The sequence below is a fragment of the Bombina bombina genome, chromosome 2, assembly GCF_027579735.1.
Source record: "Bombina bombina isolate aBomBom1 chromosome 2, aBomBom1.pri, whole genome shotgun sequence".
Lineage (NCBI taxonomy): Eukaryota > Metazoa > Chordata > Amphibia > Anura > Bombinatoridae > Bombina > Bombina bombina.
The window spans coordinates 1,315,245,979-1,315,273,959 of record NC_069500.1 but is presented as its reverse complement, the minus strand read 5'-3'; the positions used below and the strand labels follow the sequence as shown (position 1 = coordinate 1,315,273,959).

General features: G+C 38.5%; 1 protein-coding gene across 1 annotated transcript in view; it reads left to right on the top strand.

The window, feature by feature from the left end:
• CCDC96 (coiled-coil domain containing 96) overlaps positions 1–6,957 on the top strand; it is a 47,926-nt gene extending 40,969 nt beyond the window's left edge. The window contains exon 2 of the mRNA XM_053704161.1: positions 5,173–6,957. Coding sequence (XP_053560136.1) covers positions 5,173–6,805 — 1,633 coding nt within the window. The 3' untranslated portion in view covers positions 6,806–6,957. The remainder of the gene's footprint in view (positions 1–5,172) is intronic.
• Positions 6,958–27,981: the final 21,024 nt, after the last annotated feature.

The following is a 27,981-nucleotide window of genomic DNA, read 5'->3' as shown; positions in this document are numbered from 1 at the left end:
ACAACTTGGTCATTCCAGAGAAATTATGTAAAATGGACAAGTTCCTAGAGGTTCCGGTGCACCCCGACGCTTTTCCTATACCCAAGCGGGTGGCGGACATAGTAAATAAGGAGTGGGAAAAGCCCGGCATACCTTTTGTTCCCCCCCCTATATTTAAGAAATTATTTCCTATGGTCGACCCCAGAAAGGACTTATGGCAGACAGTCCCTAAGGTCGAGGGGGCAGTTTCTACTCTAAACAAACGCACTACTATTCCTATCGAAGATAGTTGTGCTTTCAAAGATCCTATGGATAAAAAATTGGAAGGTTTGCTTAAAAAGATTTTTGTACAGCAAGGTTACCTCCTACAACCCATTTCGTGCATTGTTCCTGTCACTACAGCAGCGTGGTTCTGGTTCGAGGAACTAGAAAAGTCGCTCAGTAGAGAGACTCCATATGAGGAGGTTATGGACAGAGTTCACGCACTTAAATTGGCTAACTCTTTTATTTTAGATGCCGCTTTGCAATTAGCTAGATTAGCGGCAAAAAATTCAGGGTTTGCTATCGTGGCGCGCAGAGCGCTTTGGCTAAAGTCTTGGTCAGCGGATGTGTCATCCAAGACAAAATTGCTTAACATCCCTTTCAAAGGTAAAACTCTATTTGGACCAGAATTGAAAGAGATTATTTCAGACATCACTGGGGGAAAGGGCCACGCTCTTCCACAAGATAGGTCTTTCAAGGCTAAAAATAAGTCTAATTTTCGTTCCTTTTGCAATTTCAGGAACGGACCGGCCTCTAATTCTGCATCCTCTAAGCAAGAGGGTAATGCCTCACAACCCAAACCAGCCTGGAAACCGATGCAAGGCTGGAACAAGGGTAAGCAGGCCAAGAAGCCTGCCGCTGCTAACAAAGCAGCATGAAGGAGTAGCCCCCGATCCGGGACCGGATCTAGTGGGGGGCAGACTCTCTCTCTTTGCTCAGGCTTGGGCAAGAGATGTTCAGGATCCCTGGGCGCTAGAAATAGTTTCTCAAGGTTATCTCCTGGAATTCAAGGAACTACCCCAAAGGGGAAGGTTCCACATGTCTCACTTATCCTCAAACCAAATAAAGAGACAGGCATTCTTACATTGTGTAGAAGACCTGTTAAAGATGGGAGTGATACACCCAGTTCCAATAAAGGAACAAGGAATGGGATTTTATTCCAATCTGTTCGTAGTTCCCAAAAAAGAGGGAACTTTCAGACCAATTTTGGATTTGAAGATCCTAAACAAATTTCTCAGGGTACCATCGTTCAAGATGGAAACCATTCGAACGATTCTACCCACTATCCAGGAAAGTCAATTTATGACTACCGTGGATCTAAAGGTTGCGTACCTACATATTCCTATCCACAAAGAACATCATCAGTTCCTAAGGTTCGCTTTTCTGGACAAGCATTACCAGTTTGTGGCCCTCCCATTCGGGTTAGCCACTGCTCCAAGGATTTTCACAAAGGTGCTAGGGTCCCTTCTAGCGGTTCTAAGACCGAGGGGCATTGCAGTAGTACCTTACTTGGACGACATTCTAATACAAGCGTCGTCCCTGTCAAAAGCAAAGGCTCATACAGACATCGTTCTGGCCTTTCTCAGATCACACTGATGGAAGGTGAACATAGAAAAAAGTTCTCTGTCTCCGTCGACAAGAGTTCCCTTCTTGGGAACAATAATAGATTCCTTAGAAATGAGGATTTTTCTGACAGAGGTCAGAAAATCAAAACTTCTAAGCTCTTGTCAAGCTCTTCATTCTGTTCCTCGTCCTTCCATAGCGCAGTGCATGGAAGTAGTAGGGTTGATGGTTGCAGCAATGGACATAGTTCCTTTTGCACGAATTCATCTAAGACCATTACAACTGTGCATGCTCAAACAGTGGAATGGGGATTATACAGACTTGTCTCCAATGATTCAGTAGATCAGAAGACCAGAGATTCACTCCGTTGGTGGCTGACCCTGGACCATCTGTCCCAGGGAATGAGCTTCCGCAGACCAGAGTGGGTCATTGTCACGACCGACGCCAGTCTAGTGGGCTGGGGCGCGGTCTGGGAATCCCTGAAAGCTCAGGGTCTATGGTCTCGGGAAGAGTCTCTTCTCCCGATAAACATTCTGGAACTGAGAGCGATATTCAATGCTCTCAGGGCTTGGCCTCAACTAGCAAAGGCCAGATTCATAAGGTTCCAATCAGACAACATGACGACCGTTGCGTATATCAATCATCAGGGGGGAACAAGGAGTTCCCTGGCGATGAAAGAAGTGACCAAAATAATTCAATGGGCGGAGGATCACTCCTGCCACCTGTCTGCGATCCACATCCCAGGTGTGGAAAACTGGGAGGCGGATTTTCTGAGTCGTCAGACATTCCATCCGGGGGAGTGGGAACTCCACCCGGAGATCTTTGCCCAAATAACCCAATTATGGGGCATTCCAGACATGGATCTGATGGCGTCTCGTCAGAACTTCAAGGTTCCTTGCTACGGGTCCAGATCCAGGGATCCCAAGGCGACTCTAGTAGATGCACTAGTAGCACCTTGGACCTTCAACCTAGCTTATGTATTTCCACCGTTTCCTCTCATTCCCAGGCTGGTAGCCAAGATCAATCAGGAGAGGGCCTCGGTGATCTTGATAGCTCCTGCGTGGCCACGCAGGACTTGGTATGCAGACCTGGTGAATATGTCATCGGTTCCACCATGGAAGCTACCTTTGAGACAGGACCTTCTTGTTCAGGGTCCATTCGAACATCCAAATCTGGTCTCCCTCCAGCTGACGGCTTGGAGATTGAACGCTTGATTCTATCGAAGCGTGGGTTTTCAGATTCTGTGATAGATACTCTGGTTCAGGCCAGAAAACCGGTAACTAGAAAGATTTACCATAAAATATGGAAAAGATATATCTGTTGGTGTGAATCCAAAGGATTCCCATAGAATAAGATAAAAATTCCTAAGATTCTCTCCTTTCTACAAGAAGGTTTGGAGAAAGGATTATCTGCAAGTTCTCTAAAGGGACAGATATCTGCTTTATCTGTCTTACTACACAAAAGACTGGCAACTGTGCCAGATGTTCAAGCATTTGTTCAGGCTCTGGTTAGGATCAAGCCTGTTTACAGACCTTTGACTCCTCCCTGGAGTCTAAATCTAGTTCTTTCAGTTCTTCAAGGGGTTCCGTTTGAACCTTTACATTCCATAGATATTAAGTTACTATCTTGGAAAGTTTTGTTTTTGGTTGCAATTTCTTCTGCTAGAAGAGTTTCAGAGTTATCTGCTCTGCAGTGTTCTCTGCCCTATCTGGTGTTCCATGCAGATAAGGTGGTTTTGCGTACTAAGCCTGGTTTTCTTCCTAAGGTTGTTTCTAACAAAAATATTAACCAGGAGATAGTTGTTCCTTCTTTATGTCCGAATCCAGTTTCAAAGAAGGAACGTTTGTTACACAATTTGGACGTAGTCCATGCTCTAAAATTCTATTTAGAGGCTACAAAAGATTTCAGACAAACTTCTTCCTTGTTTGTTGTTTATTCTGGTAAAAGGAGAGGTCAAAAAGCGACTTCTACCTCTCTTTCCTTTTGCCTTAAAAGCATCATCCGATTGGCTTATGAGACTGCCGGACGGCAGCCTCCTGAAAGAATCACAGCTCACTCCACTAGGGCTGTGGCTTCCACATGGGCCTTCAAGAACGAGGCTTCTGTTGACCAGATATGTAAGGCAGCGACTTGGTCTTCACTGCACACTTTTGCCAAATTTTACAAATTTGATACTTTTGCTTCTTCGGAGGCTATTTTTGGGAGAAAGGTTTTGCAAGCTGTGGTGCCTTCCGTTTAGGTAACATGATTTGCTCCCTCCCTTCATCCGTGTCCTAAAGCTTTGGTATTGGTTCCCACAAGTAAGGATGACGCCGTGGACCGGACACACCAATGCTGGAGAAAACAGAATTTATGCTTACCTGATAAATTACTTTCTCCAACGGTGTGTCCGGTCCACGGCCCGCCCTGGTTTTTTAATCAGGTCTGATGAATTATTTTCTCTAACTACAGTCACCACGGTACCATATGGTTTCTCCTATATATATTTCCTCCTGTCCGTCGGCCGAATGACTGGGGTGGGTGGAGCCTAGGAGGGACTATATGGCCAGCTTTGCTGGGACTCTTTTCCATTTCCTGTTGGGGAAGAGATATCCCACAAGTAAGGATGACGCCGTGGACCGGACACACCGTTGGAGAAAGTAATTTATCAGGTAAGCATAAATTCTGTTTTATACTTACCTGATAAAATTTTTTATCTCATAATGGTGAGAGTCCACGAGACCCCACCCTTGTGTTTTTTTGCGGTTAGTTTTTTTCTTCAACACATTTTTTCCCCTGTTCCTTTTTTGATCTTATTTCTTTTTCTTACCTCACTTGCTTGGCTATATGTTTAGACTAAGGTATGTGTGAGGTAGAAGAGGTTTTATAGAGCTCTTTGGGGGTTGGGACTCTTTGCCTCCTCCTAATGGTAGAGAAGGGTAATTCTCATGAGTAATGGATTGTGAACTCTCACCACCATGAAAGAAATTCATTTATCAGGTAAGTATAAATTATATTTTTGAATAGACTGCCCCTTTTAATTAATAGCTTAAAGGGCCACTAAAGTAAAAAATTAAGTTTCATGATTCAGATAAAGTGTGCAATTTAAAACAAACTTTCCAATATACTTCTCTTATCAAAATGTGCACATTCTTTTTATATGTACACTTTTTGAGGCTTTAGCTCCTGCTGAGCATATGGAAAAGTGCACTGTATATACGATAATGCATTTTGTGATAGGAAGTTGGCTGTCACATGATACAGGAAGAGGGAAAAATAGATTAACTCGGAAAATTAACAGAAAATATTCTACTGCTCATTTCAAATTCAAAGTAAGTGCTATTGCATTTTATATTTATCAATTATTTGGTTATACTGTATTTAGTAGTCTTTTAAATGCTAGTTCTCTTATAATAGCATATTTAGGAGTAGATCAAGCACATGAATCAAATTAGTAGTGACAAGTAAAATAATTCAGAATGCTTGTAACGATTACAATATTAAAAGACTAAAACATGCTTAATGAAAATGTATTTTGAGACATTTATATCAGGATAGACTAGGTTACCCAAGTGGTTCTCATTTACTGACAAATCTTATTTTTCTAAGGCAAAAAGACACAACTCACCTGGAAACTATGGAGGAAGAAAACCAGGAGGTAGATTTTGAGGAGCATGGCAAAACGGAACGTGAACTTGAGGAACAAGGTGACAAAGATAGTGAACTCCGGGAACAAACTGATGTGGAATTGGAACCTAAGGAGCAAGTTGATGTGAAACCTAAGGAGCAAGTTGATGTGGAACGTAAACTCACTGAACATGATGAAAACGAACAAGATCAAGGGAGGCAAGGTGGTATAGAGCAGAAACAGGGAGAAGACGATGACAACAAACACGAGCCAGGAGAACAAAGTGTCCAAGAGCAGGAATCAGGAGAACAAGGTGAAAAGGTGCTTGGTCTAGAAGGTCAAGGTGAAAAGATGTTGGAAGCAGACGAGAATGCTGAGTTAATTGACAATAATCAGCTTGCTGACACATTGACCGAACCAATCAATTCTGACCAATATACTGGTAAAAAAGAGCAGATAGAGGAAAACTTAGAGACCAGCATAAATGAGCACAAGGTAAAAGAAGTTATCACAGAATCTCAAGAGAATGAGCACGTGGAGTCCCAGGAGGAAGAGCAACCAGGGGAAGAAAATGATGAGGAAATCAAGCAGGGGGGTAATACAGAAGAGAATGAAGATGAACAAGCTCAGGATGCACTTATTCAGGATTATCAAATCTTGATTGCAGAAAGAGACAAAATTCAACAACAAAATTTTCAACTTCAGAACAAGCTGTTTGAGTACTTTCGTCGTAAGAAGAGTGAAGATGCACGACCAGAAATTCAGAAGCATGTCTCAGAACTAGAGCAGCGTTATCTTAAGTATTTGTGCACTCTTACAGAACTTAAAAAGCAGTGTACAATAGAGGCTGCCTGCCATCAGAAGCAGACAGAAGAGCTAAAGACATATTGTGAAGAAGTAGTAAACCGGGTGGATCATGACTGGAAAACTTTTCAGGAGTACAAAAAGAAAATTACTTTGTTTGGAGTTGGTCATCAAGGTGCTGGTAAGCATGCATTGCCTTCTGTGGTTAATACAGTGGAGCAGCTTCAGACTAGAGAAGAACGCAAAGAGAAGGAGGTAATTCAGGTACGCTTGGAGAACATCAAATTAAAGAATCAAATCCATTATTTTGAGTCCACTTTAAAGGCCAAAGAGGAGTTGGCTGAAGGCTTACACTTAATTGACTTTGAGCAGCTTAAGATTGAAAATCAGACTTATAATGAGAAAATTGAGGAAAGGAATGAGGAGCTTCTTAAACTCAGAAAGAAGATCACCAACACGGTAGAACTGCTTACCCACTTAAAAGAAAAGCTGCAATACGTACAAGGAGAAAACCAATGCTTGAGGGAAATGCTACTGGATGTAGAAGCACAGGTGGCCCATAAAAGGGACATACTTACTAAAACCAAAAAGGCTAGGGATAGCTTAAGGATGGATAATCTAAAACTCAAACAAAAATGTGGACTGCTAGGCTCCGAGCTGCTTCTTCGGGACTATGAGGAGAAAGTCGACAGCACTGAAGAGCTAAGCCAGAAATTGGAAAATCTAAAGCGGCATCATGCTGAGCTCACTCTGTCCACTAAAGGGTTGATTAAAAAAATAGAGGAGACTAAATCTGCTATGCAAAAATAATTTTATTTTCTACAGTCTTTTATAGTTTAGTTTCCTTCTGTTTTAAGTTTGATATTTTAGCCATTTAATTATTTGGTATAAACTTGATACTATGCTATAAGACTGCACATATGGATACAATATATAATGGGAATAAATTAAATGTATTACTATTCTTATTGTCACATGAATGAGTTAAAATAAATGTAGCTGTATTGCAAGAGGGTTTCTGGAAGTTGTTGACAAGTAGCATATTAATTAGTTGACAGGTCAAAAGTAGGGTTTAATGCCCATGGATAGAGCAGTGGCAAGGGGTAAATGAAGTCAGAGTCCAGTAGAGGTCAAGCTAAGAAGGCAGGGTAGTATGGTACAGGTACTCCGCACAATATACAGGTTAAGACATTATGCATATAACAGTCATCAGCAATACTTATAGGCAGTTTCTTTTTCATTAAAAATTGGAAAGTAAAAATCTTTTTTTTTAGACTAAACTGCATATAATACAGCTGTACCAATTATATTCTTTAACTTAATTGGCATTGGCTGACAGGTACCTCTAGTTACTGCTTATTGGTTGAGCTTAGTACGCGTTTTAGTAGGAGGTACCTGTACATCATTGAGCATTAGCAGGAAGTGCACAGCTGATACTGGTATATACAATTAAATTAATTTTTATTTCATATTATTAAGGCAACAAAATGTTTACGTATTTAAATGAGTAGTGTCCCTTTAAGTGAATATACAAATTCATTTTTTATACATGACAAAAATCTTAACTCGATGATTTGCTAGTTCCCACACTACTTGCAGGATACAGTGTTGCCATCTAGTGCCCTTGCAAATGAATAACACAAACAAAACCAGTACTTTTATGCAGGTGTTTGTGAAGAAGGTTAAAATCTATACAAGAGAGCATCTTAACATTGCTGCAGATGAAAAGGTAGATCCTCACAGAGCACAAATGTGCGCAACAGAACAAACATCAAAATAAAACAGATAGTAAAATGAGCTGCAGATGTATAACAGGAGTTAGCAGTCAATTACCAGAATGGTAGTTGCTGCTTGATTAGGCAGAGGATTTAGATTCTGACATCCTTACTGGTTTGGTGAAGCCCTCACATGACTGGATCACAGCCGTTCAGCTCCGGCGCTTAGCACTCTAAACCTTTTATTTCACACCAGCCGGTCACTGCTGATGACGACACAATAGGCCTCTCTGACTTCACCCTTCTAGGGTGCAGGAAAATGTTAAAGAGGCTTGTAAAAAAACATAATTTATGTAAGAACTTACCTGATAAATTCATTTCTTTCATATTAGCAAGAGTCCATGAGCTAGTGACGTATGGGATATACATTCCTACTAGGAGGGGCAAAGTTTCCCAAACCTCAAAATGCCTATAAATACACCCCTCACCACACCCACAATTCAGTTTAACGAATAGCCAAGAAGTGTGGTGATAAGAAAGGAGCGAAAGCATCAAAAAATAAGGAATTGGAATAATTGTGCTTTATACAAAAAAATCATAACCACCACAAAAAGGGTGGGCCTCATGGACTCTTGCTAATATGAAAGAAATGAATTTATCAGGTAAGTTCTTACATAAATTATGTTTTCTTTCATGTAATTAGCAAGAGTCCATGAGCTAGTGATGTATGGGATAGCAGATACCTAAGATGTGGAACTTCCACGCAAAAGTCACTAGAGAGGGAGGGATAAAATAAAGACAGCCAATTGCGCTGAAAAAATAATCCACAACCCAAATCAAAAAAATGAAATAATAAGCAGCAGAATCAAATTGAAACAGCTGCCTGAAGTACTTTTCTACCAAAAACTGCTTCTGAAGAAGAGAAAACATCAAAATGGTAGAATTTAGTAAAAGTATGCAAAGAAGACCAAGTTGCTGCTTTGCAAATCTGATCAACAGAAGCTTCATTCTTAAAAGCCCAGGAAGTAGAAACTGACCTAGTAGAATGAGCTGTAATCCTTTGAGGCGGGGACTTACTCGACTCTACATAAGCATAATGAATCAAAGATTTTAACCAAGATGCCAAAGAAAAGGCAGAAGCCTTCTGACCTTTCCTGGAACCAGAAAAGATAACAAATAGACTAGAAGTCTTTCTAAAACCTTTAGTAGCTTCAACATAATATTTCAAAGCTCTTACTACATCCAAAGAATGTAAAGATCTCTCCAGAGAATTCTTAGGATTAGGACACAATGAAGGGACAACAATTTCTCTACTAATGTTGTTAGAATTCACAACCTTAGGTAAAAATTTAAATGAAGTCTGCAACACCGCCTTATCCTGATGAAAAATCAGAAAAGGAGATTCACAAGAAAGAGCAGATAACTCAGAAACTCTTCTAGCAGAAGAGATGGCTAAAAGGAATAACACTTTCCAAGAAAGTAATTTAATATCCAGAGAATGCATAGGTTCAAACGGAGGAGCCTGTAAAGCCCTCAGAACCAAATTAAGACTCCAAGGAGGAGAGATTGACATAATGACAGGCTTGATACGAACCAAAGCCTGTACAAAACAATGAATATCAGGATGATTAGCAATCTTTCTGTGAAAAAGAACAGAAAGAGCAGAAATTTGACCTTTCAAAGAGCTTGCAGACAAACCCTTATCCAAACCATCCTGAAGAAACTGTAAAATTCTAGGAATTCTAAAAGAATGCCAAGAGAATTTATGAGAAGAACACCAAGAAATGTAAGTCTTCCAGACTCGGTAATAGATCTTTCTAGACACAGGTTTACGAGCCTGTATCATAGTATTAATCACTGAGTCAGAGAAACCTCTATGACGAAGAATCAAGCGTTCAATCTCCATACTTTCAAATTTAATGATTTGAGATCCTGATTGAAAAATGGGCCTTGAGATAGAAGGTCTGGCCTTAACGGAAGTGTCCAAGGTTGGCAACTTGCCATCCGAACGAGATCCGCATGCCAAAACCTGTGAGGCCATGCTGGAGCCACCAGCAATACAAACGAACGTTCCATTAGAATTTTGGAAATCACTTTTGGAAGAAGAACTAGAGGCGGAAAGATATAAGCAGGTTGATAATTCCAAGGAAGCGACAACGCGTCCACTGCTTCCGCCTGAGGATCCCTGGATCTGGGAGATGGGGTGTGTTAGGAGCGCCTAATAAAAGGCTAGGTCTAAATGTAGGGTGTGGACTAAAAGTGTCAGTATTGTACACTATGAGGATCCTACAGTGGTATAATAATGGGATCTTTAAATTATACAATTTAACAAGTTTAATATCGCATATAATAACAGCAGAAAATCACAGGTTAAAAAAGCATAAAAGTATATGGATCCATGATACTTAATAAAAACAATTACAATAAAAATAATCCAACAATGGCATTAATATTGATGCAAGGACAAATAAAAAAGTAAAAACAGTAAAGCAATACAAATAAAATACAATAATAGGTGGCTGTGTGCGATGTCTAGTAAAAATCAATGAGATATACAGTGGAAATTATGTATAAAAAACATGTATAGAAACATATAGAAAAAATACAATAGATTGAAAGTCCTGTGGAAAATACAATAAGATATAAAGTCGTGATTCCGGTGAAAAAAGTATATGTGGGAATATCAATAAAAAATATGTGTCAAAAGTCCAAAAAAAAACAATATAAACAATCTATATAAGTTGATTAGAATATCCTCGTGATCCAAATGTCAATCCAAAAGCATGTATGTAAATCCAATATTGTGATAATAATAAAAAGTGTTCCAACAGTGAAAAATCCAATAAAAACAAAGCAAAGATGTCGTATATCAGAAAGTCAAAAACAGTGAACGCTGGTTAATAAAAATATATGCAAACAAACTTCATAAAAAATAGGCTTCATAAAAATATATAAAAAAACAAAAAACAAATCCTGTGAAAAAATATATAGAAAATCCAATCCCTGTGAAAAAAGAAAAAATACAACATAGAGCAGTATTGTTTAAAATATGCTTGCAATTATAGGAATAAAACTCACCATATATGCCAACGCGTTTCGGCCCACCAATAGGGCCTTTATCAAGACTGATATATGGTTGGTGAGAAAGCTTGTTATATACCTGTTTGAATTAAAAATTGCGCCAAAATTGCCCTAATTGCGCCAAAAAATGACCTTTTGAACCGGAAGTAGAATTCAACCGGATGTGGGGATATTTGGTGTTAATGGGATTAGGTATACCCCTTTACGATATTAAAATAATTTGTTTGGCCCATCTTGCCATATTATAGTAGTGGTCAACTTATAGTGCCATCATATATGAGTATTTCTGTAAGGCTGAATATGTATCTTAATGCCTGTAACATTGCTAGTTACCTTGTTGCGCTGAAAACCGGATATCCGGTTCCGCCGCTAAACCCGGAAGTTGATGGAAACCGGATGCTGACGAAACCGGAAGTTGACGAAAACCGGAAGTCGGTATATTTCGTCAAAACCGGAACAGACCTATGAGGGGGTAAACATGTGTCTGGTATAGTAATCAGTGCACATCTGTTATATTGGGAACAAAACGGAATAGGTATATTATGGCTCTTGCTGCTATTGATTAATTAGTATACTTCATTGGATATTAGTAATTGTGGTACTGAATAAAAACGTTATAAAATTGATATTTAATCCTTCTTATAAAATATGTAACTGTAATCCTCCACCTGGTATTGTAGATAAATCTCTTCCCGTGAGCCTATGATGTAGTATCTGTGTCTTGTGTATAGTCCTATTAGAAAATAATAGGACCTAGATATCAATTTTATATAAGGGTTCTATAGGTATAAATCTTATACATAATTTGAAGTGTGGATAGGTCATTCTAATCATGACCTGTCTTGTTAATGTATAACTATTATCTGTTCGTTCGGTATTCACGATAAAGATTTTAGTAAATCCAGACTGCTAGACAGTAATAAAGAGATCAATATAATATAGTTATGAAAACATTAACTCCAAAAATGACAAGAATAGGGGATTATGCCTCCTGACCATTCATCAGATGGAAATAATTATTCTAAAGGGAGGTCTGTATATACTATAGTATTATATACTAGGAAAATTATTAAGACCTTGGACTGGACTTCTGGTTAGTTTATGAGGCTAGGGGGAGTACCCTCTTCATATGGATGTCCGTGCCTATTAAAAAGTGTTTACAGGTGTAGAGTATATAAAGTCATTTATTTCAGATGTAATAGATGGGATAAGTCCTCCTTATTGTTGAGGCCCTTTGGGTAAAGACAGTCAAGTTCGTAGATCCATCTACAAGAAGTCTCCTTTCATATCTGTGTCTTGTGTATAGTCCTATTAGAAAATAATAGGACCTAGATATCAATTTTATATAAGGGTTCTATAGGTATAAATCTTATACATAATTTGAAGTGTGGATAGGTCATTCTAATTATGACCTGTCTTGTTAATGTATAACTATTATCTGTTCGTTCGGTATTCACGATAAAGATTTTACTAAAAGACAGGATTCGAGAACACATCTTACAAGTCGAACACGGCAACACTGAAACTGCCATGTATAAACATTTCACCATTCACCATAAATGCAGTCTCAAAGATTTCAGCTATTATGGAATCCAACGAGTAAAACCGAATTGGAGAGGTGGTGATTATGAAAGGAGACTTCTTGTAGATGGATCTACGAACTTGACTGTCTTTACCCAAAGGGCCTCAACAATAAGGAGGACTTATCCCATCTATTACATCTGAAATAAATGACTTTATATACTCTACACCTGTAAACACTTTTTAATAGGCACGGACATCCATATGAAGAGGGTACTCCCCCTATCCTCATAAACTAACCAGAAGTCCAGTCCAAGGTCTTAATAATTTTCCTAGTATATAATACTATAGTATATACAGACCTCCCTTTAGAATAATTATTTCCATCTGATGAATGGTCAGGAGGCATAATCCCCCTATTCTTGTCATTTTTGGAGTTAATGTTTTCATAACTATATTATATTGATCTCTTTATTACTGTCTAGCAGTCTGGATTTACTAAAATCTTTATCGTGAATACCGAACGAACAGATAATAGTTATACATTAACAAGACAGGTCATAATTAGTATGACCTCTCCACACTTCAAATTATGTATAAGATTTATACCTATAGAACCCTTATATAAAATTGATATCTAGGTCCTATTATTTTCTAATAGGTCTATACACAAGACACAGATACTACATCATAGGCTCACGGGAAGAGATTTATCTACAATACCAGGTGGAGGATTACAGTTACATATTTTATAAGAAGGATTAAATATCTATTTTATAACGTTTTTATTCAGTACCACAATTACTAATATCCAATGAAGTATACTAATTAATCAATAGCAGCAAGAGCCACAATATACCTATTCCGTTTTGTTCCCAATATAACAGATGTGCACTGATTACTATACCAGACACATGTTTACCCCCTCATAGGTCTGTTCCTGTTTTGACGAAATATACCGACTTCCGGTTTTCGTCAACTTCCGGTTTCGTCAACATCCGGTTTCCATCAACTTCCGGTTTAGCGGCGGAACCGGATATCCGGTTTTCAGCGCAACAAGGTAACTAGCAATGTTACAGGCATTAAGATACATATTCAGCCTTACAGAAATACTCATATATGATGGCACTATAAGTTGACCACTACTATAATATGGCAAGATGGGCCAAACAAATTATTTTAATATCGTAAAGGGGTATACCTAATCCCATTAACACCAAATATCCCCACATCCGGTTGAATTCTACTTCCGGTTCAAAAGGTCATTTTTTGGGGCAATTAGGGCAATTTTGGCGCAATTTTTAATTCAAACAGGTATATAACAAGCTTTCTCACCAACCATATATCAGTCTTGATAAAGGCCCTATTGGTGGGCCGAAACGCGTTGGCATATATGGTGAGTTTTATTCCTATAATTGCAAGCATATTTTAAACAATACTGCTCTATGTTGTATTTTTTCTTTTTTCACAGGGATTGGATTTTCTATATATTTTTTCACAGGATTTGTTTTTTGTTTTTTTTTGTTTTTTATATATTTTTATGAAGCCTATTTTTTATGAAGTTTGTTTGCATATATTTTTATTAACCAGCGTTCACTGTTTTTGACTTTCTGATATACGACATCTTTGCTTTGTTTTTATTGGATTTTTCACTGTTGGAACACTTTTTATTATTATCACAATATTGGATTTACATACATGCTTTTGGATTGACATTTGGATCACGAGGATATTCTAATCAACTTATATAGATTGTTTATATTGTTTTTTTTGGACTTTTGACACATTTTTTTTTTTTTTTTTAATTTAAATATTTTTATTGAGGGTTATGCATCATAACAAAGATTACATCACAAATGCTCAGTATTTTCACTTGCATATAAACAGTATTTTGTTACATCTGTATAGTAAAGATATACATTAGTGGTAACACAAGGCATCTGAGATGAGCATATCAGAAATAAATAAAATATCAGGTACATAAACCTCATTTTCTGTTATTATGAACAAACCTAAGTATAGGGACTAGGGTAATACTCCAGTCCCATGCATAGACTCAACTTTTTAGTGACTATAACAAGTCAGCTCAGAAATGTTTGTCAATACACTTCTACTAGTAATCGTAATGTGCATTCCCAGGCGGGGGAGGTCTCCTCTAAGGGGTTAGAGAATAGGGAGAGATACAGGCTAGGGCAAAGAGTAGGTCACATATTATAGGAGGGGAGGGGGGGGGGAGAGAAAAAGGGGGGGGAAAGGGTTAGCGAGAGGGGAAGAATGGACATAGTTAGGAATTAGGTACGTTACCGGGGGTGGTCAGGAACTATGACTCCTTGCTTAGCTATGATTTCCCTGGTAATTGAACCAAGGCTCCCAAATTTGCCAGTATAGGTCTTCTTTTTCCATGTTAAAAAAGAAGTTTTGTTCCATTTTGGCGTATACCTGCATTATAGATATAACCGCTGCAATATCTGGGGGTAGGACCTGTTTCCAGGCCCTTGCTATTGCCAGTTTCGTTGCTGCTAGAACAAAAATGATCAGTTTAGAAACATGGGTTGGGACATTTCTCGGGAAGATGTGCAGGAGAGCTATTGTAGGAGTAAGTGGAATAGAGAGCCCGAGACTGGCACAGAGGCCCGCTATCTGACTCCAGATGGGTGCAAGTTTTGGGCAGTCCCACCATTTATGTATATCAGAACCTCTCTGCATGCAGTCTCTCCAGCATAAAGGAGACGTTGTAGGAAACATCTGTGACAGTCTCGAGGGGGTGTAGTACCATTTCAGAAATAGTTTCATGTAGGCTTCTAAGGTATTTGCACAATGAACCGTCTTTTTGGTCAACGTCATAGCGGTACGGAGGTCCCTATCTGTAAGTGGTCTGGAGAGGTCTCCCTCCCATGCTCTTAGCTGCCAGGGTCTCTCTTTGTTAGTAGACATCTGTAGGAGGTCGTAGTGAAACGATATGAGTCTAGGAGTCTTGATAGGGAGCTGCCACAATTTTTCCCAATTAGTCAGGGGTCTATTTAGGGTCTTGGTGAATCCCCAGGATGTCATAAAAGCATAAAGTCTCGAATATTCAAAGGAGACCCAAGGGGGGAGTTCTGGGATAATTGTTCCAATCTTATGGGGAGTGAGTAGAGTGCCTGAGGAGTATAGGTGGGAAACCAAATTCAGGTCCCACTCACTCCAGTGCAGGACATGTGTGTCAGGTAGGGCCGCCAATAAGGCTGGTAGGGAATGAATGGGGGATGGATGCGGGGCGATATCACGTAGATTTCTAAGGCTATGCCAAACTTTCAGATTATCTCTGATGATGACGTTTTTTAGTCCCAAATTATCAAGGTAGTGGCCGGGAATCCAGGGTAGGTCTGCTAGCTTTAAGCCCGGAGGGAGGGCTAGTGCCTCTATGCTTTTCCATCCCTGCGGCTCTCCTTTGTTTGCCCATGCCGTGATGTGGGAAAGTCTGGCTGCTTCATAGTAACCACGTACGCTAGGCATTGCAACCCCTCCTTGTTCATATTTTTTTTGGAGTATCTTCGCCGCAATCCGAGGCTTAGATTTGCCCCAGATAGTGTTGTCCCAGAGATTGGAGTTTGTCAATTAAAGCTTTGGGGACATTGAGCGGGATACATCGAAAGTAGTACAGGATTTTAGGCAGGATCGTCATTTTGAAAGCAGCAATGCGGCCCAGCCAGGAGATCTCTTTAAGGCTCCAAGAGGAGGTGAGGTCAGTGACTTCTCTGATAAGAGCTGTATAGTTAGCAGTGATCACTATTTTCGGATCTGGACCAAGTTGTACTCCCAAATGCCGAATAGTGGTTTGTGACCATCGGAATGAGTACGATGTGTGTAAGACATCCAATTCAAATGTTGGAATGCATACTGGTAAAGCCTCCGTTTTGGAGACATTAACTTTGTAGTAGCTGTGAGCCCCAAACTCAGCAATAAGATCAAAAAGAGCTGGCAGTGAGCCTATTGGGTTCGTTAGAAATAGTGTCACGTCATCCGCATATAAAGCTATCTTCACGGCCTCTCTACCAAATTGGACACCTTGTATAGTACGTGTTTGTCTAATAGCCTGAGCTAGAGGTTCAATGGCCATAGAGAAAATCAAAGGCGACAAGGGACACCCTTGCCTTGTGCCATTAGTGATATGTATGGTCGAAGAAGCGAATCCTAGACCCTTAACTACTGCAGAGGGACAAGAGTAAAGGGCTTGTATTGCCGTAATTACTACATCTGGAATGCCAAAGTGGGCGAGCGTGTGCCACAAGTATTCCCATCTGACCCTGTCAAACACTTTCTCTGCGTCTAGTGACAGGGCCAGCATGGGTAACCTCAGCCGGGATGCCTCCGTAAGTATGTTCAGCATTTTCCGGGAGTTGTCCGGGCCTTCCCTACCAAACGTGAACCCGACCTGATCCGTGTGAATCACCTTTGGGAGTAAGCTATTAAGGCGGTTAGCCCATAGTTTTGCATATAGCTTTACATCGCCATTTATTAGTGAAATTGGTCTGTAACTTGTACATAGCGAGGGGTCCTTGTCTGGTTTAGGGATGGGCAAGATCACAGCTTGTAAAAATTCTTTATGGAATAAGCCTGTCTCTCGGGCTTGACACATATTTTTTATTGATATTCCCACATATACTTTTTTCACCGGAATCACGACTTTATATCTTATTGTATTTTCCACAGGACTTTCAATCTATTGTATTTTTTTCTATATGTTTCTATACATGTTTTTTATACATAATTTCCACTGTATATCTCATTGATTTTTACTAGACATCGCACACAGCCACCTATTATTGTATTTTATTTGTATTGCTTTACTGTTTTTACTTTTTTATTTGTCCTTGCATCAATATTAATGCCATTGTTGGATTATTTTTATTGTAATTGTTTTTATTAAGTATCATGGATCCATATACTTTTATGCTTTTTTAACCTGTGATTTTCTGCTGTTATTATATGTGATATTAAACTTGTTAAATTGTATAATTTAAAGATCCCATTATTATACCACTGTAGGATCCTCATAGTGTACAATACTGACACTTTTATTCCACACCCTACATTTAGACCTAGCCTTTTATTAGGCGCTCCTAACACACCCCATCTCTCTGCTCTTTTTTGGGTATCTAGAGACCCAATTGTTATAGGAGCTTTGGTCTTGGTAGTTAGCGCCGTCGAACAGATTACACTTTTGCATAGATCCCTGGATCTGGACAGATACCTGGGGAGTTTCTTGTTTAGATGAGAGGCCATCAGATCTATTTCTGGAAGTCCCCAGATTTGAACAATCTGAAGAAATACCTCTGGGTGAAGAGACCATTCGTCCGGATGTAACGTCTGGCGACTGAGATAATCCGCTTCCCAATTGTCTACACCTGGGATATTAACCGCAGAGATTAGACAGGAGCTGGATTCCGCCCATACAAGTATCCGAGATACTTCTTTCATAGCCAGAGGACTGTGAGTCCCACCTTGATGATTGACATACGCCACGGTTGTGACATTGTCTGTCTGAAAACAAATAAACGATTCTCTCTTCAGAAGAGGCCAGAACTGAAGAGCTCTGAAAATCGCACGGAGTTCCAAAATGTTGATTGGTAATTTCGCCTCCTGAAATTCCCTAACCCCCTGCGCTGTCAGAGATCCCCATACAGCTCCCCAACCTGAAAGACTCGCATCTGTTGAGATTACAGTCCAGGTTGGACGAACAAAAGAGGCCCCTTGAATTAGACAATGGTGATTCAACCACCAAGTCAGAGAAGATCGAACATTGGGATTTAAGGATATTAATTGTGATATTTTTGTATAATCCCTGCACCATTGGTTCAGCATACAAAGCTGGAGAGGTCTCATGTGAAAGCGAGCAAAGGGGATCGCGTCCGATGCAACAGTCATGAGACCTAGAATTTCCATGCACAAAGCTACCGAAGGGAATGATTGAGACTGAAGGTTTCGACAAGCTGAAACTAACTTCAGACGTCTCTTTTCTGTTAGAGACAAAGTCATGGACACTGAATCTATTTGAAAGCCCAAAAAGGTTACCTTTGTCTGAGGAATCAATGAACTCTTTGGTAAATTGATCCTCTAACCATGTCTTTGAAGAAACAACACAAGTTGATTTGTATGACATTCTGCAGAATGTAAAGACTGAGCAAGTACCAAGATATCGTCCAAATAAGGAAATACCGCAATACCCTGTTCTCTGATTACAGAGAGAAGGGCACCGAGAACCTTTGAAAAGATCCTTGGAGCTGTTGCTAGGCCAAACGGAAGGGCAACAAACTGGTAATGCTTGTCTAGAAAAGAGAATCTCAGGAACTGATAGTGATCTGGATGAATTGGAATATGAAAATATGCATCCTGTAAGTCTATTGTAGACATTTAATGCCCTTGCTGAACAAAAGGCAGAATAGTCCTTATAGTCACCATTTTGAATGTTGGTATCCTTACATAACGATTCAATATTTTTAGATCCAGAACTGGTCTGAAGGAATTCTCCTTCTTTGGTACAATGAATAGATTTGAGTAAAACCCCATACCCCGTTCTGGAACTGGCACAATTACCCCAGCCAACTCTAGGTCTGAAACACATTTCAGAAACGCCTGAGCCTTCACTGGGTTTACTGGAATGCGTGAGAGAAAAAATCTTCTCACAGGCGGCCTTACCTTGAAACCTATTCTGTACCCTTGTGAAACAATGTTCTGAATCCAAAGACTGTGAATCGAATTGATCCAAATATCTTTGAAAAATCGCAACCTGCCCCCTACCAGCTGTGCTGGAATGAGGGCCGCACCTTCATGCGGATTTGGGAGCTGGTTTTGACTTTCTAAAAGGCTTGGATTTATTCCAGACTGGAGAAGCTTTCCAAACAGAAACCGTTCCTTTAGGGGAAGGGTCAGGCTTTTGTTCCTTATTCTGACGAAAGGAACGAAAACGATTAGCAGCCCTATATTTACCTTTAGATTTTTTGTCCTGAGGCAAAAAGGTTCCTTTCCCCCCAGTAACAGTTGAAATTATAGAATCCAACTGTGAACCAAATAATTTATTACCTTGGAAGAAAGAGAAAGCAAAGTTGACTTAGAAGTCATATCTGCATTCCAAGATTTAAGCCATAAAGCTCTTCTAGCTAAAGACATATACCTGACATCAATTCTAATGATATCAAAAATGGCATCACAAATAAAGTTATTAGCATGTTGAAGAAGTTTAACAATGCTATAAGCATTATGGTCTGACACTTGTTGCGCTAAGGCCTCCAACCAGAAAGTGGAAGCTACAGCAACATCAACCAAAGAAATAGCAGGTCTAAGAAGATTACCTGAACATAAATAAGCTCAAGCTTCCTATCTAAAGGATCCTTAAAGGAAGTACTATCCGCCGTAGGAATAGTAGTACGTTTAGCAAGAGTAGAGATAGCCCCATCAACTTTAGGGATTTTGTCCCAAAATTCTAATCTATCAGAGGGCACAGGGTACAATTTCTTAAACCTTGGAGAAGGAGTAAATGAAGTACCCAGACTATTCCATTCCCTAGAAATTACTTCTGAAATAGCATCAGGAACTGGAAAAACTTCTGGAATAACTACATGAGGTTTAAAAAACAAATTTAAACGCTTAGTAGATTTAGTATCAAGAGGACTAGACTCCTCCATATCTAATGCAATCAACACTTCTTTAAGTAAAGAATGAATAAACTCCATCTTAAATAAATATGAAGATTTATCAGTGTCAATATCTGAAGCAGAATCTTCTGAACCAGATAGATCCTCATCAGAAACAGATAAGTCAGAATGATGGCGGACACTTAAAAATTCATCTGAAATATGAGAAGTTTTAAAAGACCTTTTACGTTTACTGGAAGGAGGAATAACAGACAGAGCCTTCCTAATAGAATTAGAAACAAATTCTTTTACATTAACAGGGACATCCTGAACATTAGATGTTGAAGGAAAAACAACAGGTAAAGGATTATTACTAATGGAGACACTATCTGCGTTAGAAAGCTTATCATGACAACTAACACAAACTACAGCCGGAGGAACAGTTACCAAAAGTTTACAACAGATGCACTTAAATTTAGTAGAACCAGCATCAGGCAGCGTCTTTCCAGAAGTAGATTCTGATCCAGGGTCAGGTTGTGACATCTTGCAATATGTAATAGAAAAAACAACATATAAAGCAAAATTATCAAATTCCTTAAATGACAGTTTCAGGAATGGGAAAAGATGCAAAATAAACAAGCCTCTAGCAACCAGAAGCAATAAAAAAGTGAGACTTAAATAATGTGAAAAAAGGTGGAGACCAGTATGACGCCCACATTTTTTGGCGCCAAGTATGACGCTCACATTATTGGCGCCAAGTACAACGCCCATATTTTTTGGCGCCAATAATGACGCAACATCCTCTGACGTCAAAAACGACGCCCACATTTTTTGGAACAAAAAAACGTCTGTAACACACATACGTCAAAAAATGACGCAACCACGAACAAACTTCCGGTGTCAACTATAGCGCCAGAAATGACAAAATTTTGCGGCAAAAAATTTCGCGCCAAGAATGATGCAATAAATTGAAGCATTTTCTGCCCCCGCGAGCCTAACAGCCCGCAGGGAAAAAAGTCAATTGAAAATATTTTAAGGTAAGAAAAAATTATTTATTCATATGCATTATCCCAAATAATGAAACTGACAGTCTGAATGAAGGAATACTGATTATCCTGAATCATGGCAAATATAAGTTTAAACACATATATTTAGAACTTTACATATAAAGTGCCCAACCATAGCTTAGAGTGTCATAAATAAAATAAGACTTACTTACCCTAAGACACTCATCTACATATAGTAGATAGCCAAACCAGTACTGAAACGAGAATCAGTAGAGGTAATGGTATATAAGAGTATATCGTTGATCTGAAAAGGGAGGTAGGAGAAGAAATCTCTACGACCGATAACAGAGAACCTATGAAATAGATCCCCTAGAGGAAGACCATTGTATTCAAATAGGCAATACTCTCTTCACATCCCTCTGACATTCACTGCACTCTGAGAGGAAAACCGGGCTCCAGCCTGCTGCGAAGCGCATATCAACGTAGAATCTAGCACAAACTTACTTCACCACCTCCATGGGAGGCAAAGTTTGTAAAACTGAATTGTGGGTGTGGTGAGGGGTGTATTTATAGGCATTTTGAGGTTTGGGAAACTTTGCCCCTCCTGGTAGGAATGTATATCCCATACGTCACTAGCTCATGGACTCTTGCTAATTACATGAAAGAAATAAAGTTTAATATGTATAAAATGGTGTGTCAAAGTCGTCCAAAGGAAATTAAAGGCTAGGTTTTTCAACCCCTTTATGTGTATATATATATATATATATATATATATATATATATATAAGGTAGCGCTCAGTTTACGCCGGGGTTAGGTTCCAGAAGGAATGGTTGTAAATTGAAACCGTTGTAAATTGAAACCCAGTTAATAATGTAAGTTAGTGGGAAGTGAGGGAGTTAGGTTCCAGGCCCCTCTCAAAATTGACATAAGTAACACCTAATACATTATTTTTAAAGCTTTGAAATGAAGACTTTAAATGCTAAACAGCATTATAAACCTAATAAAATAATCACACAACACAGAATATATAATTAAACTAAGTTAAATGAACAAAAACAGTTGCTAAACAGCATTATAAACCTAATAAAATAATCACACAACACAGAATATATAATTAAACTAAGTTAAATGAACAAAAACATTTGCTAAACAGCATTATAAACCGAATAAAATAATCACACAACACAGACTTTACTTGCATTTTTCTGCAAACAGCTCTTTCTATGCATTCCAATCTGGACTGATTTATAGACAGGAAGATCTTGTTCCTTTGCAAGCTGCTCGATAGCTCAGGTCTGGTTAAGCTGATTAATTTCAGCTTGCTTGGCTTGCATATCTTTGCTGCAACACAAGAGGACAGCTCCACCTACTGGCTATTTTAATCAATGCACTGCTTCTCAATGCTTTTCAATAGCAGTCACATGACTGAAAAAAAAGGTTATTCTGAAACGGTGCAAATTGAACCGTTGTAAACCGAGGGCCACCTGTATGTATGTGTATATATATATATATATATATACACTCAACACATAGACAGTCTGGAGCTCTCTTCTGTAAACACACAGCTAGATTAACATTAAAATGGAAATGTTAGTTACAACATTTAGCCAAATGGTGATAGGCCCAGGACCACGTCAAGGTCTCTTCCTCTTTGGGTCCCTAATCTACAGCCACAAAAAAAAAAAAAGGTAAAATCAGATATCTATGCAAGGTAAAAGTAGGTGCGAGTCCCTCAGAGGAAACCGAGTGCGGCTCTCCAACTTGGTTGTCTAAATGTTTTCTGGAAACAGCGAGACCTAAGGAATAAAAGACAAGAGGCCCCACATGTGCAGAACAAAGACTTTAATTGCCCGACCCCATAAGTATACACACACTAGGAGATTCTGTTTTTTAGCGTTGTATTAAACTAAAGTGTAACTGCTCCTCTTGTCGTCACGATCACCAGTCTGGTCCTCTTCCAGTTTTGTCTCATCTGCCTTTTGTAACTTGAGGTATACTTCTGATTCTTCTGGCACCATACTAAAAAATAAAGGGTGCCATTTATGACATGGAAACGTTGCCATGTCATAAATGGCACCCTCTTTAAGAATTCAAGTCAGTTTGTAAAGAACTAGAATATGATTGCTGTAATATTACACACACCTGTGATAAGTTGTCAGTGCTCAAATGGCTTGAATGAACCAATTACTGATCGCTTTAAAGGTACATGAAACCCAAACATTTTCTCGTTCATGATTCAGATATTCATATAATTTAAACAACTTTCCAATTTACAATCTATTATCTAATATGTTTCATTCTCTTGGTATCCTTTACTCAAGGAGCAGCAATGCACCACTGGGAGCTAGCTGAAAGCCAATTACAAGAGGCATATATGTGCAGCCACTAAACAGCAGATCCTGATCTTACCTAGGTATACTTTTCAAAAAAGGATACAAATAGAGTGAAAGAAATTAGATAATAGTGAAAGATTGGAAAGTTATTTAAACTTGCATGCTCTATCTGAATCATGAAAGAAAAAAAAATAGGTTTCATGTCCCTTTAATGCTTATTGGGCCAATTGTATTTCCTATTCCTGTTTTACAATGATGAAAGAGCACCAGAGACACTATTGTCACCCGAACAAGGCAATCTCCAAAGATATTGTCATTACTGTTTCAACTGTCAAGAACTTCCCGGAACATTGTTGAAAGAGTAAAATGAATCAGTCTTTAAGGGTGAAGCAAACTGTTGAAAAAGAAACAACACATAAGATAACCATACAGCTGACCTGGTGCAGTGTGGAGTGATGGTTTCAAACCATACACCACACATTAAACCAAGGAGGACACCACTGTTGAAAGCTAAACATAAAAAGGCATTACTGATCCTTGCCAAGCTCTACCTAGTGAAACCACTCTGGTGAAATGTTCTATGGACAGATTAAACAAAGTACAGCTCTTTGGCAATGCAGTGATTTGTTTATCGGAGCTGAAATGAAGGTTATAAGAAAAAGAACACCCTACCTGTACAATTAAAGGTACAGGAAACCCAAAATTTTTCTTTCATGATTTAGAAAGACGATGCATTTTTAAACAGCTTTCTAATTTACTTCTATTATTTAATTTGCTTCATTCTCTTGATATACTTTGCTAAAAAAAGCATATCTAGATAGGCTCAGTAGCTGCTGATTGGTGGCTGCACATAGATGCTTCGTGTGATTGGCTCACCCATGTGCATTGCTATTTCTTTAACCAAGGATATCTAACGAATGAAGCAAATTAGATAATAGAAGTATATTGGAATGTTGTTTAAAATTGTATTCTCTACCTGAATCATGAAAGAAAAAATGTGGGTTTAGTGTCCCTTTAATATGGGGAGGTATCCATAATGATGTGGGTCTGATTGCCTGCCTCTTGTACTGGAGCCCTTGATACCAAGGCATTTTAAAGTGAAATGTGCTATGGATAAAAAATCTTCAGTCAACAAAGATCCAAATCCATAAAAGAATGCTTGAAAAGAAAAATATATATCATTTATGCTTACCTGATAAATTATTTTATGGTACATTACTCCTGGAAATTATACTCCTGACCACTAGGATCCCAAAAACTTCAAGTACCATTAAAACCCCTCCCACCTTCAACTAGTCTGACGTATAGCCAAGTCAGAAAAAGAAGGTAGAAAAATAAATAAGAATAATACAAAAGGAGCAGGGAAAAATAGGTGAATACTTAAACAGCAGGCAGAAAAAAAAACAAGCAAAATAGAAAATAATATGCGGGGGCTTTTGGACTTTCACCACCGTGAAAGCTATGGAGTCTATGAATAATTTGGGCTAGACCAGACTTATACTATTCCAAATAGATTGGATGATTAGTTGTTTTTTTATGCTTAAAAATATGTAAACAATAGTATTCAATGCCTAGAAATATCTGTCTGAAGGACTTTCCTACCAAAAGCTTCTTCAGAAGAAGCAAAAATCATCAAAATTATATAATTTAGAAAAAATATGTAAAAATGACAAAGAAGCTGCCTAGCAAATTTGATCAACAGAGGCCACATTCTTAAAAGCCCATGACGTAGCAACTGATCTAGTAGAATGGGCAGTAATCCATTTAGAAGTAGACTGACCCGCCTGCAGTAGCTTTCTGACCCTTTCTGGAACCAGAAAAAATATCAAACAAGCTAGAAGATTGTGTAAAATACTTAGTAGGCTGCAAATATAACTTCTAAGTTCTGACCGCATCAAAATTATGGAGAAGCCGCTAAGATTTATTTGGATTGGGACAAAAAGATGGAATAACAATCTCAAGATTGATATTGTCAGAAGAAATTACCCTAGGCAAAAAAATCAAACTTAGTTCTCAAAATTGCCTTAGCTTGATGAAAAACAAGATAAGGAGGCTCACAACAATAGCAGACAATCTGAATATCCAGAAATGTAGCAATCATCTTGTGAAATAAGACAGAAAGAGCAGAGATCTGGCCCGTTAAAGAACTAGCGGATAAACCCTTATTTAAACCATCCTAATAAAATGTAATAATTCTAGGAATTCTAAGAGAGTGCCAACTGAACCCCTGTTCCACACACCAGGAAATAAAAGCCTTCCAAACCTTGTGATGAATTCTCCTTGTCACAGGTTTATGGCCCTAAACCAAAGTTTCAATGACAGAATCAGAAAAACTCCTCTGCCTTAAAACTAAGTGTTCAATCTCAAAGCCATCGAGTTTAGAGATTTTAGATCCTGATTAAAAAATAGACCTTGAGACAGGAGGTTGCTACGCAGAGGAAGAGGCCCCAGATGACAACTGGACATCTGCACCAGAAATGCAAACAAAGTCCTGCTAGGCCAAGCTAAATCAATCAGGAGTACTAATTACTCCTGCTTAAACCTGGCTATTACCCTAACAGAACAATAGGTGTACAAATGTTAGCCTGTTGAAACAACCAAGGAGCTACTAGAGAATATACAAATTCCACCTGAGTATCCCTGTACTTTGCAAAGTATCTGTGGAGCGTGTTGTTCAAATGAGAAGCCATCATATTTACTTCAGGAAGACCCCACAGATCTACAATCTGACTGAATACTTCCAGATTAATAGACCATTAGGGGTTGGTTGACAAAGAAAGTCTGCTTCTCAATTGCTCACCTCTGGAATATGAACTGTAAAAATTACACTGGAGTAAACAAAATTGTGTTAGTGCAAACAATCAATAAGGATATATAGTCCATAGATAAGCAATTGATCTTGTTGAGGAAGTTCTGTTTCTTGTAGTAAACCTCCAAAAAAAAAAGAGAGGAAAATATTAAAGACTAAGGTACAGAAAATGGCACTCCAATTTAAAAGGGTACTAACACTTCTCAGAGCTATAACTAAGTTCTTAATGAAAAGGCAGGCAGATTTTAAAGCCCCATGGCTACTCTATACAGAAGCATGAACTCTGGATAAGAGTTAAAATATTTATTAATAAAAGCACAAAGGACAAATGCACATACTACTAATCATATGGACATATAGATAATAGCCAACTGTGACCGCTTCGGCTGAACATAATCACACTCTGTATTATGCACAATGAAGGCCACAATAGCAGTAATGCATAAAGTCCACTCCAACAAATGATAAACTGGCCGTGAAGTCCTATGAAACAATCCAAGGTACGTTTTTCTGTATTAGTACATCTTTTTCAAGGATACTGTTTTACTGCAAATAGCCTCTATTTAAAGATAAGAATTAAATCCTATTGGTCCAAATCAATCACCTGTCCCAAATGTGTCTGAGTCATGTGATGTAAACAGAAACATGTGGATCCAGTCTCGCTATCAATATCAGCAAGCGCTACCCAGGGTACTGAACCAAAAATGGGCCGGCTGCTAAGCTTACATTCCAGCCTTTCCAAATAAAAATACCAATAGAACGAAGAAAAAATGATAATAGGAGTAAATTAGAAAGTTGCTTAAAATTGCATGCTCTGAGTCATGAAAGTTTAATTTTGATTGGACTATCCCTTTAAATTTAGATTGAATTATTATAAGAAAATACCACACATATTCAGATCAATGAACAGGGACTTAGCACAATTGTAAATTCATAAGTTGGAACCTGTTAAAACCAGGTTTGGGTAAAGAATATTTTGACAATTTTGACTTTATAATTTTCATTAGAAGTTAAACATGTATTTGTTCAACAAAGGTATTCTCTTTCAGTGGGCATGTTGTGATGCCAACATATTGCATGTATTTGTATTTAACTTTTTATTTTCATTCATTTTTAATTGTACAAAAATCCACTTGTTTCAATATGAATCATAATCATGTTATTTGGGCTGGTATTGTGGTTTTATTGTCATATGAAATGGATAATTTTCTACAAAATTGTATATATGCAAATGTTACTTTTTATCATTTTGATCTGCTCATTTAACTTTTATCTGTAATTTATTAGATAAGTGTATTATATTGTTTAATTAATTAATTGTTTGTTTTAAATGTTCTAGTATTTGAATAGTTAATATAACAGATATTTCAAATATCCAATCAGATTGGGACTGGACCTATATAGTTAAGTGAATTACAACACATGGTATCCTTTGAAAATGCCATTAAGGTGAAACGTACCTCAGCATACGTCACCAGGAAGGGACATCATATGACCACGCAACATTCTGAGAAACTCTCACTGCTTTACACTCGGTTCTTGTGAGCTATTAAACTTTTGAACCCTATTTCTGTTGTGGTATTAAATGTTGCTTTTGGTGTCAATGTTTGCGCCCTGAGTGACTTTTATTCTTTTAAAAAAATGCAGAATAAATGTAAATTTGGTCGCCAGTTCCTGTTTTACCAGATTGATTTATAAAGAGAGCGCAATTCTTTGACCTAGTTCCAGGCCACTTGAAACTGTGTTGCACTATAGGTTGTCTCTCTCTCTTTGAGGTTAACCGCAAGCAAGCTGCAACTACTGGATACAAATTTCCTGTTGTAGCACAGCAGTAAGACTATAGGTTTATAATTTGGGGACCAGGGTTCTATCCTCAGAAGGTTAACTACAAGCAAGCTGTAACTAA